Consider the following 18,037-nt stretch of genomic DNA (forward strand, 5'->3'; position numbering starts at 1 on the left):
ACCAACAGAGTCTGAGGACCAACACAGAGTCTGAGGACCAACAGAGTCTGAGGACCAACAGAGTCTGAACCTCACCTGGTTCTTCTTGATGAGCAGCTGCACCGTCTGCAGGTTGTGTCCGTGGTCGGTGGACGTGGCCACGGGAATCCGCTCCTGAGCCCAAAGCTGCAAGAAAGAAGCCAGATTGGCAAACTGTAACGTGTCCATCTTATTTCTGTGGCTAACTAGCGGTTAGCATGTAGCAGCGTAGCCTCTGTGTTTCTGTTCTGTGGCTAACTAGCGGTTAGCATGTAACAACGTAGTTTCTGTGGCTAACTAGCGGTTAGAACGTAGCAGCGTAGCCTCTGTGTTTCTGTGGCTAACTAGCGGTTAGCATGTAGCAGCGTAGCCTCTGTGTTTCTGTGGCTGACTAGCGGTTAGCATGTAGCAGCGTAGCCTCTGTGTTTCCGTGGCTGACTAGCGGTTAGCATGTAGCAGCATATCCTCTGTGTTTCTGTGGCTAACTAGCGGTTACCATGTAGCAGCGTAGCCTCTGTGTTTCTGTGGCTGACTAGCGGTTAGCATGTAGCAGCGTAGCCTCTGTGTTTCTGTGGCTAACTAGCGGTTAGCATGTAGCAGCGTAGCCTCTGTGTTTCCGTGGCTGACTAGCGGTTAGCATGTAGCAGCGTATCCTCTGTGTTTCTGTGGCTAACTAGCGGTTACCATGTAGCAGCGTAGCCTCTGTGTTTCTGTGGCTGACTAGCGGTCAGTACGCTAGTACTGTACGTACAATCTCATCCTCGATGTCCCGGTTGAACTGGTGAACTTCTCTGGACGCCACCAGGAAGTTCTTGCGGCGTCGCAGCGGCTCCAGGAGCTCCTGGAACTTCTTCTCCACCACCTGCCTCCGCCCGTCCACCTCTTCTGTGTCCTTCACCTCCTGGCCGAGGGCCTTCACCTGGCTCTGCAGCTCCACCACCTCCCTCTGTCGCACATCCACCTGGTTCTCCAGCATCTGAACGGAAAACAGTCCGACTCACCACTCTGCCTCATAGCTACTGTACCGTTAGCTACTGTACCGTTAGCTAACCGTTAGCTACTGTACCCTTAGCTACTGTACCGTTAGCTAACCGTTAGCTACTGTACCCTTAGCTACTGTACCGTTAGCTAACCGTTAGCGCTCATTAGCACTGTAAGAAGGTGCAATCAGCTGGCCGTACCTGCTGCTTCTTCAGCAGGATGTTGACGGACGTCAGGTCTTTGCCGTAGTCGTCGGACTGGATCTGGCCCTCCAGGCCCGCAAGCCACTTGTCGAGGTCGGCGCAGCTCTGAGTGAACAGCTCGGCCTTGTTGGCGTCGAACAGACACTGAGCTTTGGTCTGTGTGGTGGACTCCAGCTTCTCCCACATGCTGTGGAGATCTGCCAGCTTCTCCTTCACCACCACCTCTGTCTCTGGCTTCTCCGACACCAGCAGCATCCCATCCTGAAGTCAGGGGGACAGGTAAACTACGGTTAAGTCTGAAGCTAAAAGTCTGAAGCTAAAAGTCTGAAGCTAAAAGTTTGAAGCTTAAAGTCTGAAGCTAAAAGCCTGAAGCTAAAAGTTTGAAGCTTAAAGTCTGAAGCTTAAAGTCTGAAGCTAAAAGTCTGAAGCTTAAAGTCTGAAGCTAAAAGTCTGAAGCTTAAAGTCTGAAGCTTAAAGTCTGAAGCTAAAAGTCTGAAGCTTAAAGTCTGAAGCTAAAAGTCTGAAGCTTAAAGTCTGAAGCTAAAAGTCTGAAGCTTAAAGTCTGAAGCTAAAAGTCTGAAGCTTAAAGTCTGAAGCTAAAAGTTTGAAGCTTAAAGTCTGAAGCTTAAAGTCTGAAGCTTAAAGTCTAAAGCTAAAAGTCTGAAGCTTAAAGTCTGAAGCTAAAAGTCTGAAGCTTAAAGTCTGAAGCTAAAAGTCTGAAGCTTAAAGTCTGAAGCTTAAAGTCTGAAGCTAAAAGTCTGAAGCTAAAAGTCTGAAGCTAAAAACCTGAAGCTAAAAGTTTGAAGCTAAAAGTTTGAAGCTTAAAGTCTGAAGCTTAAAGTCTAAAGCTAAAAGTCTGAAGCTTAAAGTTTGAAGCTAAAAGTCTCAAGCTTAAAGTCTGAAGCTTAAAGTCTGAAGCTTAAAGTCTGAAGCTAAAAGTCTGAAGCTAAAAGCCTGAAGCTAAAAGTTTGAAGCTAAAAGTCTGAAGCTAAAAGTCTGAAGCTAAAAGTTTGAAGCTTAAAGTCTGAAGCTTAAAGTCTGAAGCTAAAAGTCTGAAGCTTAAAGTCTGAAGCTAAAAGACTGAAGCTATTAGGCTGAAGCTTAAAGTCTGAAGCTAAAAGGCTGAAGCTATTAGGCTGAAGCTAAAAGGCTGAAGCTAAAAGTCTGCAGCTAAAAGTCTCCAGCTAAAAGTCTGAAACTAAAAGGCTGAAGCTAAAAGTCTGTAGATAAAAGTCTGTAGATAAAAGTCTGAAGCTAAAAGTCTGAAGCTAAAAGTCTGAAGCTAAAAGTCTGTAGATAAAAGTCTGTAGATAAAAGTCTGAAGCTAAAAGTCTGAAGCTAAAAGTCTCCAGCTAAAAGTCTGAAGCTAAAAGTCTGCAGCTAAAAGTCTCCAGCTAAAAGTCTGAAGCTAAAAGTCTGAAGCTAAAAGTCTGTAGATAAAAGTCTGTAGCTAAAAGTCTGAAGCTTAAAGTCTGAAGCTAAAAGTCTGAAGCTTAAAGTCTGAAGCTAAAAGTCTGAAGCTTAAAGTCTGAAGCTAAAAGTCTGAAGCTAAAAGTCTGAAGCTAAAAGTCTGAAGCTTAAAGTCTAAAGCTAAAAGTCTGAAGCTAAAAGTCTGAAGCTAAAAGTTTGAAGCTTAAAGTCTGAAGCTTAAAGTCTGAAGCTAAAAGTCTGAAGCTTAAAGTCTGAAGCTAAAAGACTGAAGCTATTAGGCTGAAGCTTAAAGTCTGAAGCTAAAAGGCTGAAGCTATTAGGCTGAAGCTAAAAGGCTGAAGCTAAAAGTCTGCAGCTAAAAGTCTCCAGCTAAAAGTCTGAAACTAAAAGGCTGAAGCTAAAAGTCTGTAGATAAAAGTCTGTAGATAAAAGTCTGAAGCTAAAAGTCTGAAGCTAAAAGTCTGAAGCTTAAAGTCTGAAGCTTAAAGTCTGAAGCTAAAAGTCTGAAGCTTAAAGTCTGAAGCTAAAAGTCTGAAGCTTAAAGTCTGAAGCTAAAAGTCTGAAGCTTAAAGTCTGAAGCTAAAAGTCTGAAGCTTAAAGTCTGAAGCTAAAAGTTTGAAGCTTAAAGTCTGAAGCTTAAAGTCTGAAGCTTAAAGTCTAAAGCTAAAAGTCTGAAGCTTAAAGTCTGAAGCTAAAAGTCTGAAGCTTAAAGTCTGAAGCTAAAAGTCTGAAGCTTAAAGTCTGAAGCTTAAAGTCTGAAGCTAAAAGTCTGAAGCTAAAAGTCTGAAGCTAAAAACCTGAAGCTAAAAGTTTGAAGCTAAAAGTTTGAAGCTTAAAGTCTGAAGCTTAAAGTCTAAAGCTAAAAGTCTGAAGCTTAAAGTTTGAAGCTAAAAGTCTCAAGCTTAAAGTCTGAAGCTTAAAGTCTGAAGCTTAAAGTCTGAAGCTAAAAGTCTGAAGCTAAAAGCCTGAAGCTAAAAGTTTGAAGCTAAAAGTCTGAAGCTAAAAGTCTGAAGCTAAAAGTTTGAAGCTTAAAGTCTGAAGCTTAAAGTCTGAAGCTAAAAGTCTGAAGCTTAAAGTCTGAAGCTAAAAGACTGAAGCTATTAGGCTGAAGCTTAAAGTCTGAAGCTAAAAGGCTGAAGCTATTAGGCTGAAGCTAAAAGGCTGAAGCTAAAAGTCTGCAGCTAAAAGTCTCCAGCTAAAAGTCTGAAACTAAAAGGCTGAAGCTAAAAGTCTGTAGATAAAAGTCTGTAGATAAAAGTCTGAAGCTAAAAGTCTGAAGCTAAAAGTCTGAAGCTAAAAGTCTGTAGATAAAAGTCTGTAGATAAAAGTCTGAAGCTAAAAGTCTGAAGCTAAAAGTCTCCAGCTAAAAGTCTGAAGCTAAAAGTCTGCAGCTAAAAGTCTCCAGCTAAAAGTCTGAAGCTAAAAGTCTGAAGCTAAAAGTCTGTAGATAAAAGTCTGTAGCTAAAAGTCTGAAGCTTAAAGTCTGAAGCTAAAAGTCTGAAGCTTAAAGTCTGAAGCTAAAAGTCTGAAGCTTAAAGTCTGAAGCTAAAAGTCTGAAGCTAAAAGTCTGAAGCTAAAAGTCTGAAGCTTAAAGTCTAAAGCTAAAAGTCTGAAGCTAAAAGTCTGAAGCTAAAAGTTTGAAGCTTAAAGTCTGAAGCTTAAAGTCTGAAGCTAAAAGTCTGAAGCTTAAAGTCTGAAGCTAAAAGACTGAAGCTATTAGGCTGAAGCTTAAAGTCTGAAGCTAAAAGGCTGAAGCTATTAGGCTGAAGCTAAAAGGCTGAAGCTAAAAGTCTGCAGCTAAAAGTCTCCAGCTAAAAGTCTGAAACTAAAAGGCTGAAGCTAAAAGTCTGTAGATAAAAGTCTGTAGATAAAAGTCTGAAGCTAAAAGTCTGAAGCTAAAAGTCTGAAGCTAAAAGTCTGTAGATAAAAGTCTGTAGATAAAAGTCTGAAGCTAAAAGTCTGAAGCTAAAAGTCTCCAGCTAAAAGTCTGAAGCTAAAAGTCTGCAGCTAAAAGTCTCCAGCTAAAAGTCTGAAGCTAAAAGTCTGAAGCTAAAAGTCTGTAGATAAAAGTCTGTAGCTAAAAGTCTGAAGCTTAAAGTCTGAAGCTAAAAGTCTGAAGCTTAAAGTCTGAAGCTAAAAGTCTGAAGCTTAAAGTCTGAAGCTAAAAGTCTGAAGCTAAAAGTCTGAAGCTAAAAGTCTGAAGCTAAAAACCTGAAGCTTAAAGTCTAAAGCTAAAAGTCTGAAGCTTAAAGTTTGAAGCTAAAAGTCTGAAGCTTAAAGTCTGAAGCTTAAAGTCTGAAGCTAAAAGTCTGAAGCTAAAAGCCTGAAGCTAAAAGTTTGAAGCTAAAAGTCTCAAGCTAAAAGTTTGAAGCTTAAAGTCTGAAGCTTAAAGTCTGAAGCTAAAAGTCTGAAGCTTAAAGTCTGAAGCTAAAAGTCTGAAGCTTAAAGTCTGAAGCTAAAAGTCTGAAGCTAAAAGTTTGAAGCTTAAAGTCTGAAGCTTAAAGTCTGAAGCTAAAAGTCTGAAGCTTAAAGTCTGAAGCTAAAAGTCTGAAGCTTAAAGTCTGAAGCTTAAAGTCTGAAGCTAAAAGGCTGAAACTAAAAGGCTGAAGCTTAAAGTCTGAAGCTAAAAGGCTGAAACTAAAAGGCTGAAGCTTAAAGTCTGAAGCTAAAAGTCTGAAGCTTAAAGTCTGAAGCTTAAAGTCTGAAGCTTAAAGTCTGAAGCTAAAAGTCTGAAGCTTAAAGGCTGAAGCTTAAAGTCTGAAGCTTAAAGTCTGAAGCTTAAAGTCTGAAGCTAAAAGGCTGAAGCTTAAAGGCTGAAGCTTAAAGTCTGAAGCTAAAAGTCTGAAGCTTAAAGTCTGAAGCTTAAAGTCTGAAGCTAAAAGTCTGAAGCTTAAAGTCTGAAGCTTAAAGTCTGAAGCTAAAAGTCTGAAGCTTAAAGTCTGAAGCTAAAAGTCTGAAGCTTAAAGTCTGAAGCTAAAAGTCTGAAGCTTAAAGTCTGAAGCTAAAAGTCTGAAGCTTAAAGTCTGAAGCTTAAAGTCTGAAGCTTAAAGTCTGAAGCTAAAAGGCTGAAGCTAAAAGGCTGAAGCTAAAAGGCTGAAGCTTAAAGTCTGAAGCTTAAAGGCTGAAGCTAAAAGGCTGAAGCTAAAAGGCTGAAGCTTAAAGTCTGAAGCTTAAAGGCTGAAGCTAAAAGGCTGAAGCTAAAAGTCTGAAGCTAAAAGTCTGAAGCTTAAAGTCTGAAGCTTAAAGTCTGAAGCTTAAAGTCTGAAGCTTAAAGTCTGAAGCTTAAAGTCTGAAGCTAAAAGTCTGCAGCTAAAAGTCTGAAGCTTAAAGTCTGAAGCTAAAAGTCTGAAGCTTAAAGTCTGAAGCTTAAAGTCTGAAGCTTAAAGTCTGAAGCTAAAAGTCTGAAGCTTAAAGTCTGAAGCTAAAAGGCTGAAGCTTAAAGTCTGAAGCTTAAAGTCTGAAGCTAAAAGTCTGAAGCTTAAAGTCTGAAGCTAAAAGTCTGAAGCTTAAAGTCTGAAGCTAAAAGTCTGAAGCTTAAAGTCTGAAGCTTAAAGTCTGAAGCTAAAAGTCTGAAGCTTAAAGTCTGAAGCTAAAAGGCTGAAGCTTAAAGTCTGAAGCTTAAAGTCTGAAGCTAAAAGTCTGAAGCTTAAAGTCTGAAGCTAAAAGTCTGAAGCTTAAAGTCTGAAGCTTAAAGTCTGAAGCTTAAAGTCTGAAGCTAAAAGTCTGAAGCTTAAAGTCTGAAGCTAAAAGTCTGAAGCTTAAAGTCTGAAGCTAAAAGTCTGAAGCTTAAAGTCTGAAGCTAAAAGTCTGAAGCTTAAAGTCTGAAGCTTAAAGTCTGAAGCTAAAAGTCTGAAGCTTAAAGTCTGAAGCTTAAAGTCTGAAGCTAAAAGTCTGAAGCTTAAAGTCTGAAGCTAAAAGGCTGAAACTAAAAGTCTGAAGCTTAAAGTCTGAAGCTAAAAGTCTGAAGCTAAAAGGCTGAAACTAAAAGTCTGAAGCTTAAAGTCTGAAGCTAAAAGGCTGAAGCTTAAAGTCTGAAGCTTAAAGTCTGAAGCTAAAAACCTGAAGCTGAAAGCCTGAAGCTAAAAGTCTGAAGCTAAAACTCTGAAACTACAAGTCTGAATCTAAAAGCCTGAAGCTAAAGTTCATTACTCTGAACTTCACACCCCGGTCAGAACCCCGACCCCACGGTACCTTCTGGATCTTGTCCAGCCACTCCTTGTTGGACTGCAGCTCGGCCATGAAGGCCTGGTGCTTGAGCCACTTGCTGTGCAGGTTCCTGGCCTCGTCGTAGGTCAGATCCTGCGCCGTCAGCATCTTCTCGCTGATCCACAGAGACAGCTGCATGGAGACACAACAGAGGCTGTTTGTGGTGCACCACATCCACCAAAAATCCACCAAACATCCACCAAACATCCACCTAACATCCACCGAACATAAAACGAACATCCACCGAACATCCACCGAACATCCACCAAACATCCACCGAACATCCACCGAACATCCACCGAACATCCACCAAACATCCACCAAACATCCACCGAACATCCACCAAACATCCACCGAACATAAAACGAACATCCACCTAACATCCACCGAAAATCCACCTAACATCCACCTAACATCCACCAAACATCCACCTAACATCCACCAAACATCCACCAAACATCCACCTAACATCCACCAAACATCCACCAAACATCCACCGAACATCCACCAAACATCCACCGAACATCCACCGAACATCCACCAAACATCCACCGAACATCCACCAAACATCCACCGAACATCTACCGAACATCCACCAAACATCCACCGAACATCCACCAAACATCCACCAAACATCCACCGAACATCTACCGAACATCCACCTAACATCCACCAAACATCTACCTAACATCCACCAAACATCCACCAAACATCCACCGAACATCCACCAAACATCCACCGAACATCCACCTAACATCCACCGAACATCCACCAAACATCCACCAAACATCCACCGAACATCCACCGAACATCCACCGAACATAAAACGAACATCCACCTAACATCCACCGAACATAAAACGAACATCCACCTAACATCCACCGAACATAAAACGAACATCCACCGAACATCCACCGAACATCCACCGAACATCCACCAAACATCCACCAAACATCCACCGAACATCCACCAAACATCCACCGAACATAAAACGAACATCCACCTAACATCCACCGAACATAAAACGAACATCCACCGAACGTCCACCTAACATCCACCGAACATCCAATGAAAATCCAAACATCCACCTAACATCCACCGAACATCCACCAAACATCCACCGAACATCCAACGAACATCCACCGAACATCCACCGAACATCCACCTAACATCCACCGAACATCCACCTAACATAAAACGAACATCCACCGAACATCCACCAAACATCCACCGAACATCCACCGAACGTCCACCGAACGTCCACCGAACATCCACCTAACATAAAACGAACATCCACCGAACGTCCACCGAACGTCCACCGAACATCCACCTAACATAAAACGAACATCCACCGAACGTCCACCGAACGTCCACCGAACATCCACCTAACATAAAACGAACATCCACCGAACATCCACCAAACATCCACCGAACATCCACCGAACATCCACCGAACGTCCACCTAACATCCACCGAACGTCCACCTAACATCCACCAAACATCCACCTAACATCCACCGAACATCCACCTAACATAAAACGAACATCCACCGAACATCCACCAAACATCCACCGAACATCCACCGAACGTCCACCGAACGTCCACCGAACATCCACCTAACATAAAACGAACATCCACCGAACGTCCACCGAACGTCCACCGAACATCCACCTAACATAAAACGAACATCCACCGAACGTCCACCGAACGTCCACCGAACGTCCACCGAACATCCACCTAACATAAAACGAACATCCACCGAACATCCACCAAACATCCACCGAACATCCACCGAACGTCCACCTAACATCCACCAAACATCCACCTAACATCCACCAAACATCCACCGAACATCCACCTAACATCCACCAAACATCCACCTAACATCCACCAAACATCCACCTAACATCCACCAAACATCCACCAAACATCCACCTAACATCCACCAAACATCCACCAAACATCCACCTAACATCCACCAAACATCCACCAAACATCCACCGAACATCCACCTAACATCCACCAAACATCCACCGAACATCCACCGAACATCCACCTAACATCCACCGAACGTCCACCGAACGTCCACCTAACATCCACCTAACGTCCACCGAACGTCCACCGAACATCCACCTAACGTCCACCGAACGTCCACCTAACATCCACCGAACATCCACCTAACATCCACCGAACATCCACCGAACATAAAACGAACATCCACCGAACATCCACCGAACATCCACCGAACATCCACCTAACGTCCACCGAACGTCCACCTAACATCCACCTAACGTCCACCGAACGTCCACCTAACATCCACCAAACATCCACCAAACATCCACCGAACATCCACCGAACATCCACCTAACATCCACCTAACATCCACCTAACATCCACCGAACATCCACCGAACATCCACCTAACGTCCACCTAACGTCCACCAAACATCCACCTAACATCCACCAAACATCCACCAAACATCCACCTAACATCCACCAAACATCCACCTAACATCCACCTAACATCCACCGAACATCCACCTAACGTCCACCGAACGTCCACCTAACATCCACCAAACATCCACCGAACATCCACCGAACATCCACCTAACATCCACCTAACATCCACCTAACATCCAAACATCCAACTAACAAACATCCACCGAACATCCACCGAACATCCACCAAACATCCAAACATCCAACTAACAAACATCCACCGAACATCCACCGAACATCCACCTAACATCCACCTAACATCCACCGAACATCCACCGAACATCCACCTAACGTCCACCGAACGTCCACCTAACATCCACCTAACATCCACCGAACATCCACCTAACATCCACCAAACATCCACCGAACATCCACCGAACATAAAACGAACATCCACCGAACATCCAACGAAAATCTACCTAACATCCACCGAACGTCCACCTAACATCCACCTAACATCCACCAAACATCCACCTAACATCCACCAAACATCCACCGAACATCCACCGAACATAAAACGAACATCCACCGAACATCCAACGAAAATCTACCTAACATCCACCGAACATAAAACGAACATCCAACAAACATCCAACAAACATCCAACGAAAATCTACCTAACATCCACCGAACATAAAACGAACATCCAACAAACATCCACCAAACATCCACCGAACATCCAACGAACATCCACCGAACATCCACCGAACATCCAACGAACATCCACCGAACATCCAACGAACATCCACCGAACATCCACCTAACATCCACCAAACATCCACCGAACATCTACCGAACATCCACCAAACATCCACCGAACATCCACCAAACATCCACCTAACATCCACCAAACATCCAAACATCCAACTAACAAACACCCACCAAACATCCACCAAACATCCACTTAACATCCAACGAACATCCACCTAACATCCACCAAACATCCACCTAACATCCACCAAACATCCAAACATCCAACTAACAAACACCCACCAAACATCCACCAAACATCCACCGAACATCCACCTAACATCCACCAAACATCCACCGAACATCCACCTAACATCCACCAAACATCCACCTAACATCCACCTAACATCCACCAAACATCCACCTAACATCCACCAAACATCCACCAAACATCCACCTAACATCCACCAAACATCCACCAAACATCCACCTAACATCCACCAAACATCCACCAAACATCCACCGAACATCCACCTAACATCCACCGAACGTCCACCGAACGTCCACCTAACATCCACCTAACGTCCACCGAACGTCCACCGAACATCCACCTAACGTCCACCGAACGTCCACCGAACATCCACCTAACGTCCACCGAACGTCCACCTAACATCCACCTAACATCCACCGAACATCCACCTAACATCCACCGAACATCCACCGAACATAAAACGAACATCCACCGAACATCCACCGAACATCCACCGAACATCCACCTAACGTCCACCGAACGTCCACCTAACATCCACCTAACGTCCACCGAACGTCCACCTAACATCCACAAAACATCCACCAAACATCCACCGAACATCCACCGAACATCCACCTAACATCCACCTAACATCCACCTAACATCCACCGAACATCCACCGAACATCCACCTAACGTCCACCTAACGTCCACCAAACATCCACCAAACATCCACCTAACATCCACCAAACATCCACCTAACATCCACCTAACATCCACCTAACATCCACCGAACATCCACCGAACATCCACCTAACGTCCACCGAACATCCACCTAACATCCACCTAACATCCACCGAACATCCACCTAACGTCCACCAAACATCCACCTAACATCCACCAAACATCCACCAAACATCCACCTAACATCCACCAAACATCCACCAAACATCCACCGAACATCCACCTAACATCCACCAAACATCCACCGAACATCCACCGAACATCCACCTAACGTCCACCGAACGTCCACCTAACATCCACCAAACATCCACCGAACATCCACCGAACATCCACCTAACATCCACCTAACATCCACCTAACATCCAAACATCCAACTAACAAACATCCACCGAACATCCACCGAACATCCACCAAACATCCAAACATCCAACTAACAAACATCCACCGAACATCCACCGAACATCCACCTAACATCCACCTAACATCCACCGAACATCCACCGAACATCCACCTAACGTCCACCGAACGTCCACCTAACATCCACCTAACATCCACCGAACATCCACCTAACATCCACCAAACATCCACCGAACATAAAACGAACATCCACCGAACATCCAACGAAAATCTACCTAACATCCACCGAACGTCCACCTAACATCCACCTAACATCCACCAAACATCCACCTAACATCCACCAAACATCCACCGAACATCCACCGAACATAAAACGAACATCCACCGAACATCCAACGAAAATCTACCTAACATCCACCGAACATAAAACGAACATCCAACAAACATCCAACAAACATCCAACGAAAATCTACCTAACATCCACCGAACATAAAACGAACATCCAACAAACATCCACCAAACATCCACCGAACATCCAACGAACATCCACCGAACATCCACCGAACATCCACCGAACATCCACCGAACATCCACCTAACATCCACCAAACATCCACCGAACATCTACCGAACATCCACCGAACATCCACCGAACATCCACCAAACATCCACCTAACATCCACCAAACATCCAAACATCCAACTAACAAACACCCACCAAACATCCACCAAACATCCACCGAACATCCAACGAACATCCACCGAACATCCACCGAACATCCAACGAACATCCACCTAACATCCAACGAACATCCACCGAACATCCACCTAACATCCACCAAACATCCAAACATCCAACTAACAAACATCCACCGAACATCCACCAAACATCCACCGAACATCCACCGAACATCCACCAAACATCCACCTAACATCCACCAAACATCCAAACATCCAACTAACAAACACCCACCAAACATCCACCAAACATCCACTTAACATCCAACGAACATCCACCTAACATCCACCAAACATCCACCTAACATCCACCAAACATCCAAACATCCAACTAACAAACACCCACCAAACATCCACCAAACATCCACCGAACATCCAACGAACATCCACCGAACATCCACCGAACATCCAACGAACATCCACCTAACATCCAACGAACATCCACCGAACATCCACCTAACATCCACCAAACATCCAAACATCCAACTAACAAACATCCACCGAACATCCACCAAACATCCACCGAACATCCAACGAACATCCACCGAACATCCACCTAACATCCAACGAACATCCAACGAACATCCACCAAACATCCACCTAACATCCACCAAACATCCAAACATCCAACTAACAAACACCCACCAAACATCCACCAAACATCCAACGAACATCCACCGAACATCCACTTAACATCCAACGAACATCCAACGAACATCCACCTAACATCCACCAAACATCCACCTAACATCCACCAAACATCCAAACATCCAACTAACAAACATCCACCGAACATCCACCGAACATCCACTTAACATCCAACGAACATCCACCTAACATCCACCAAACATCCACCTAACATCCACCAAACATCCAAACATCCAACTAACAAACACCCACCAAACATCCACCAAACATCCAACGAACATCCAACGAACATCCACCTAACATCCACCAAACATCCACCTAACATCCACCTAACATCCACCAAACATCCAAACATCCAACTAACAAACACCCACCAAACATCCACCAAACATCCACCGAACATCCAACGAACATCCACCGAACATCCACCGAACATCCAACGAACATCCACCGAACATCCACCTAACATCCAACGAACATCCAACGAACATCCACCTAACATCCACCAAACATCCACCTAACATCCAATGAACATCCAACGAACATCCAACTAACAAACACCCACCAAACATCCACCGAACATCCACCTAACATCCACCTAACATCCACCAAACATCCACCAAACATCCACCTAACATCCACCAAACATCCACCAAACATCCACCTAACATCCAACGAACATCCACCTAACATCCACCAAACATCCACCTAACATCCAATGAACATCCACCTAACATCCACCTAACATCCACCTAACATCCACCAAACATCCACCAAACATCCACCAAACATCCACCAAACATCCACCAAACATCCAACGAACATCCACCAAACATCCAACGAACATCCACCAAACATCCACCTAACATCCAATGAACATCCACCTAACATCCACCTAACATCCAACGAACATCCACCTAACATCCACCGAACATCCAACGAACATCCAACGAACACATCCAAAAACATTTCTTTTTTTTACTCAACAGTGGGACGTGTGTCTGTAAAGAGTCGACTGACCTCCTGACAGTCCTGCAGGAACTTCTGCAGGTCTCGGTTGTCCTTCAGCCTCATCAGTAGCTCCACCGCTGCCTCCCTGTTCTTCTTGTGTCTGGAACATGGAGGAACCGTCAGAGTGGGACAGAAACAGCCGGCAGAAGGAGGCTAACGGGGGTTATAAGCTACCGAACAGCGACCGAAAGAAGACTTTATTCCCACATGAAGCTAATGGAAGCTACCTGTCGTCGATGGAGGCGACTCTCTCCTGGATGCGATCGGTGTTGATGTTTCCATCGCTGGCCAGCCGCCGGCCCGCCTCCACCACGCCGTTGATCTTTTCCTCGTTGGCGTCCATGGTGGTCATGAAGTCCTCTTGCTTCTTGATGGCGGCCTCGGCGGCCTCCAGAGTGGTCGGCATCTCGGTGTGGGCCAGGACGTACTCCTAGAGGGAAAACAGACTCGGATCAGAGGGTGAATCACCGGCTGTTAGCTGGTGGAGCTCCATGGGAGCTCAGAGTCGCACATAGACCTGGAACTCTCCAGGGTTCTGGGGTTACCTGGTTGTTGAGGAAGGCCTCGGCCTGCTTGGTGTCCCTCAGGAACAGCTGGTAGGCGTGGGACTGGGACAGCAGGTTCTGTCGGTTCTCCCACATCTTGTGTAGCTCGTTCCAGCCGGTGTCGAGCGCCTGCAGCCGCTGCCGAAGGAACATGTACTGCGCGTCCGTCTGACCCTGCGTCACCATCTCCCCCATGTCCCGCATCTTCTGGTAGTCCTCCTCGTAGTTCCGGATCTCATTCTTGATGCCCTCGTGCTGGGCCATCAGTTTCTCGGCCTCGGCCAGCGTGTTGGGCATGTCTTCGGAGGCGATGGCCGTCTGAGTGCGGGACAGCCAGGACTGGAAGTCGTCCAGCTCGCGCAGGAACTGTTGCAGCTTCCTGGCTTCGCCCAGAGACTCCTCGCGGTTCTTCAGCGTGTCCTTCATCTCCTCCCAGACGGCGGTGATCTCAGCCAGGCGGCCTGTGATGGCCTTGGCCTGATCGGGGTGCTCCTCGGCCAGCCGCTGGGCCTCACTTCGCAGGTCGCCCAGCTTGTCCTCGATGGCGGCCAGGTCCCGCTCCATGCCGGTCAGTTTGCGCTGCAGGGCCATGACTCCCGTGAGGTCGTTGCCCAGCTCCTGGGTGGACTCGATGACTTTGGTCTTCTCTTTGATCCAGGACTTGGTCTCGTTGCACTCGAGGTGGTAGTTCTGCACACCCAGAGCCGAGTGCAGGGAGTCCTTCTTCTGGTCCACCAGGTCTCGGAACTGGCTCCACCTGCAGAGAGGAGGATCATCAGAACCTCACGGGTTCAGGTTCTCCCACAGTGGAAACAGACTCTATGGCTGTGTTCGAAACCGCATACTTCTCCTACTACTCCTACTAACTTTAACTTTTTTTAAGTTCCCGGATGCATACTAGATTCTCTGAAATGTTGGGTATGCATCATGAGGTTACTACTCATACTCAAACTACCCAAGATGCAACGTAACGTGACGTCGCCGATCGTCATTTCCTGTCAAAACGGCAGTTTCAAGCTAGCTAAAACGAGGGTAGCTTCACTTCCTGTTTTCAAAACAAAAGCACCAATTGTATGGTAATGGCTTTCCCTATGATAACAGGCAACAGGTATTTTATTTTGTGAAAATAACCGGAAGTGCGTTAGCTCACTGCGGCTAGCTTTAGTAGCGCCGAATTCATGGGAACAAAATTGTAAACAGCCGGTATTTTGTCAGGTTTTCAACACGTTGGGGATCTAAACGACTACTTTCTCTCCTGAAAATGTTTCAAATGTTGCTAAAGTTTACAGAGTTTAGAGCTTAAGGGAAATCAGCTTCAGGCCGGCTGATTTCGGCTCGGGCAGGAGCGAGATGCATTGTGGGTAAACGCTCTGCATATTGTCTGATCGATGAGTATGCAGTATGTAGTATGCAGTATGCAGTATGTAGTATGCAGTATGGAAGTATGTAGTATGCAGTATGTAGTATGCAGTATGTAGTATGCAGTATGCAGTATGTAAGTATGCAGTATGTAGTATGTATTATGGAGTATGTAGTATGTAAGTATGCAGTATGCAGTATGTAGTATGTAGTATGCAGTATGTAGTATGCAGTATGCAGTATGCAGTATGTAGTATGTAGTATGCAGTATGCAGTATGTAGTATGCAGTATGTAGTATGCAGTATGCAGTATGTAGTATGCAGTATGCAGTATGTAAGTATGCAGTATGTAAGTATGGAGTATGTAGTATGCAGTATGCAGTATGCAGTATGTAGTATGTATTATGGAGTATGCAGTATGGAGTATGTAGTATGCAGTATGTAGTATGTAGTATGCAGTATGCAGTATGTAGTATGCAGTATGTAGTATGTAGTATGTAGTATGCAGTATGTAGTATGCAGTATGCAGTATGTAAGTATGGAGTATGTAGTATGTAAGTATGCAGTATGCAGTATGTAGTATGTAGTATGCAGTATGTAAGTATGCAGTATGCAGTATGTAGTATGCAGTATGCAGTATGCAGTATGTAGTATGTAGTATGCAGTATGCAGTATGCAGTATGTAAGTATGGAGTATGTAGTATGCAGTATGCAGTATGTAGTATGTATTATGTAGTATGCAGTATGTAGTATGTAGTATGTATTATGGAGTATGTAGTATGGAGTATGGAGTATGCAGTATGTAGTATGTAGTATGCAGTATGTATTATGGAGTATGTAGTATGCAGTATGTAGTATGTAGTATGTATTATGGAGTATGCAGTATGCAGTATGTAGTATGCAGTATGTAGTATGCAGTATGTAGTATGTAGTATGTATTATGGAGTATGCAGTATGCAGTATGTAGTATGCAGTATGTAGTATGTAGTATGCAGTATGTAGTATGCAGTATGAAAGTATGTAGTATGCAGTATGCAGTATGTAGTATGCAGTATGTAGTATGCAGTATGTAGTATGTAGTATGCAGTATGCAGTATGTATTATGCAGTATGTAGTATGTAGTATGCAGTATGCAGTATGTAGTATGCAGTATGTAGTATATAGTATGTAGTATGCAGTATGCAGTATGCAGTATGTAGTATGCAGTATGCAGTATGTAGTATGTAGTATGCAGTATGTAGTATATAGTATGTAGTATGCAGTATGCAGTATGTAGTATGCAGTATGTAGTATGTAGTATGTAGTATGTAGTATGCAGTATGCAGTATGTAGTATGCAGTATGTAGTATGCAGTATGCAGTATGTAGTATGTAGTATGCAGTATGCAGTATGCAGTATGTAGTATGCAGTATGCAGTATGTAGTATGCAGTATGCAGTATATAGTATGTAGTATGCAGTATGCAGTATGTAGTATGTAGTATGCAGTATGCAGTATGCAGTATGTAGTATGCAGTATGCAGTATGCAGTATGTAGTATGCAGTATGCAGTATGTAGTATGCAGTATGTAATATGCAGTATGTAATATGCAGTATGTAGTATGCAGTATGCAGTATGCAGTATGTAGTATGCAGTATGTAGTATGCAGTATGCAGTATGTAGTATGCAGTATGCAGTATGTAGTATGCAGTATGTAGTATGCAGTATGCAGTATGTAGTATGCAGTATGTAATATGCAGTATGCAGTATGCAGTATGCAGTATGCAGTATGTAGTATGCAGTATGCAGTATGTAATATGCAGTATGCAGTATGCAGTATGCAGTATGTAGTATGCAGTATGCAGTATGCAGTATGCAGTATGTAGTATGCAGTATGTAGTATGCAGTATGTAGTATGCAGTATGCAGTATGTAGTATGCAGTATGTAATATGCAGTATGCAGTATGCAGTATGCAGTATGCAGTATGTAGTATGCAGTATGCAGTATGTAATATGCAGTATGCAGTATGCAGTATGCAGTATGTAGTATGCAGTATGCAGTATGCAGTATGCAGTATGTAGTATGCAGTATGCAGTATGTAATATGCAGTATGCAGTATGCAGTATGTAGTATGTAGTATGCAGTATGCAGTATGCAGTATGCAGTATGTAGTATGCAGTATGTAGTATGCAGTATGTAGTATGCAGTATGCAGTATGTAGTATGCAGTATGCAGTATGCAGTATGTAATATGCAGTATGCAGTATGCAGTATGTAGTATGCAGTATGTAGTATGCAGTATGTAGTATGCAGTATGTAATATGCAGTATGCAGTATGCAGTATGCAGTATGTAGTATGCAGTATGTAGTATGTAGTATGCAGT

The 18,037-nt window shown here is 44.0% G+C and overlaps 1 protein-coding gene across 3 annotated transcripts in view; it reads right to left on the reverse strand.

Moving 5' to 3' along the window:
* Positions 1-18,037, reverse strand: part of LOC142378173 (spectrin beta chain, non-erythrocytic 1) — a 95,151-nt gene that overhangs the window by 28,142 nt on the left and 48,972 nt on the right. For all 3 annotated transcript variants that reach the window (XM_075462411.1, XM_075462410.1, XM_075462412.1), the window contains 7 exons: positions 14,317-15,073; positions 13,999-14,201; positions 13,781-13,871; positions 6,825-6,971; positions 1,200-1,463; positions 770-994; positions 76-165 (listed from right to left, as the gene is read on the reverse strand). In XM_075462411.1, coding sequence (XP_075318526.1) covers positions 76-165; positions 770-994; positions 1,200-1,463; positions 6,825-6,971; positions 13,781-13,871; positions 13,999-14,201; positions 14,317-15,073 — 1,777 coding nt within the window. The remainder of the gene's footprint in view (positions 1-75; positions 166-769; positions 995-1,199; positions 1,464-6,824; positions 6,972-13,780; positions 13,872-13,998; positions 14,202-14,316; positions 15,074-18,037) is intronic.

Source organism: Odontesthes bonariensis, chromosome 4 (genome assembly GCF_027942865.1).
Source record: "Odontesthes bonariensis isolate fOdoBon6 chromosome 4, fOdoBon6.hap1, whole genome shotgun sequence".
Lineage (NCBI taxonomy): Eukaryota > Metazoa > Chordata > Actinopteri > Atheriniformes > Atherinopsidae > Odontesthes > Odontesthes bonariensis.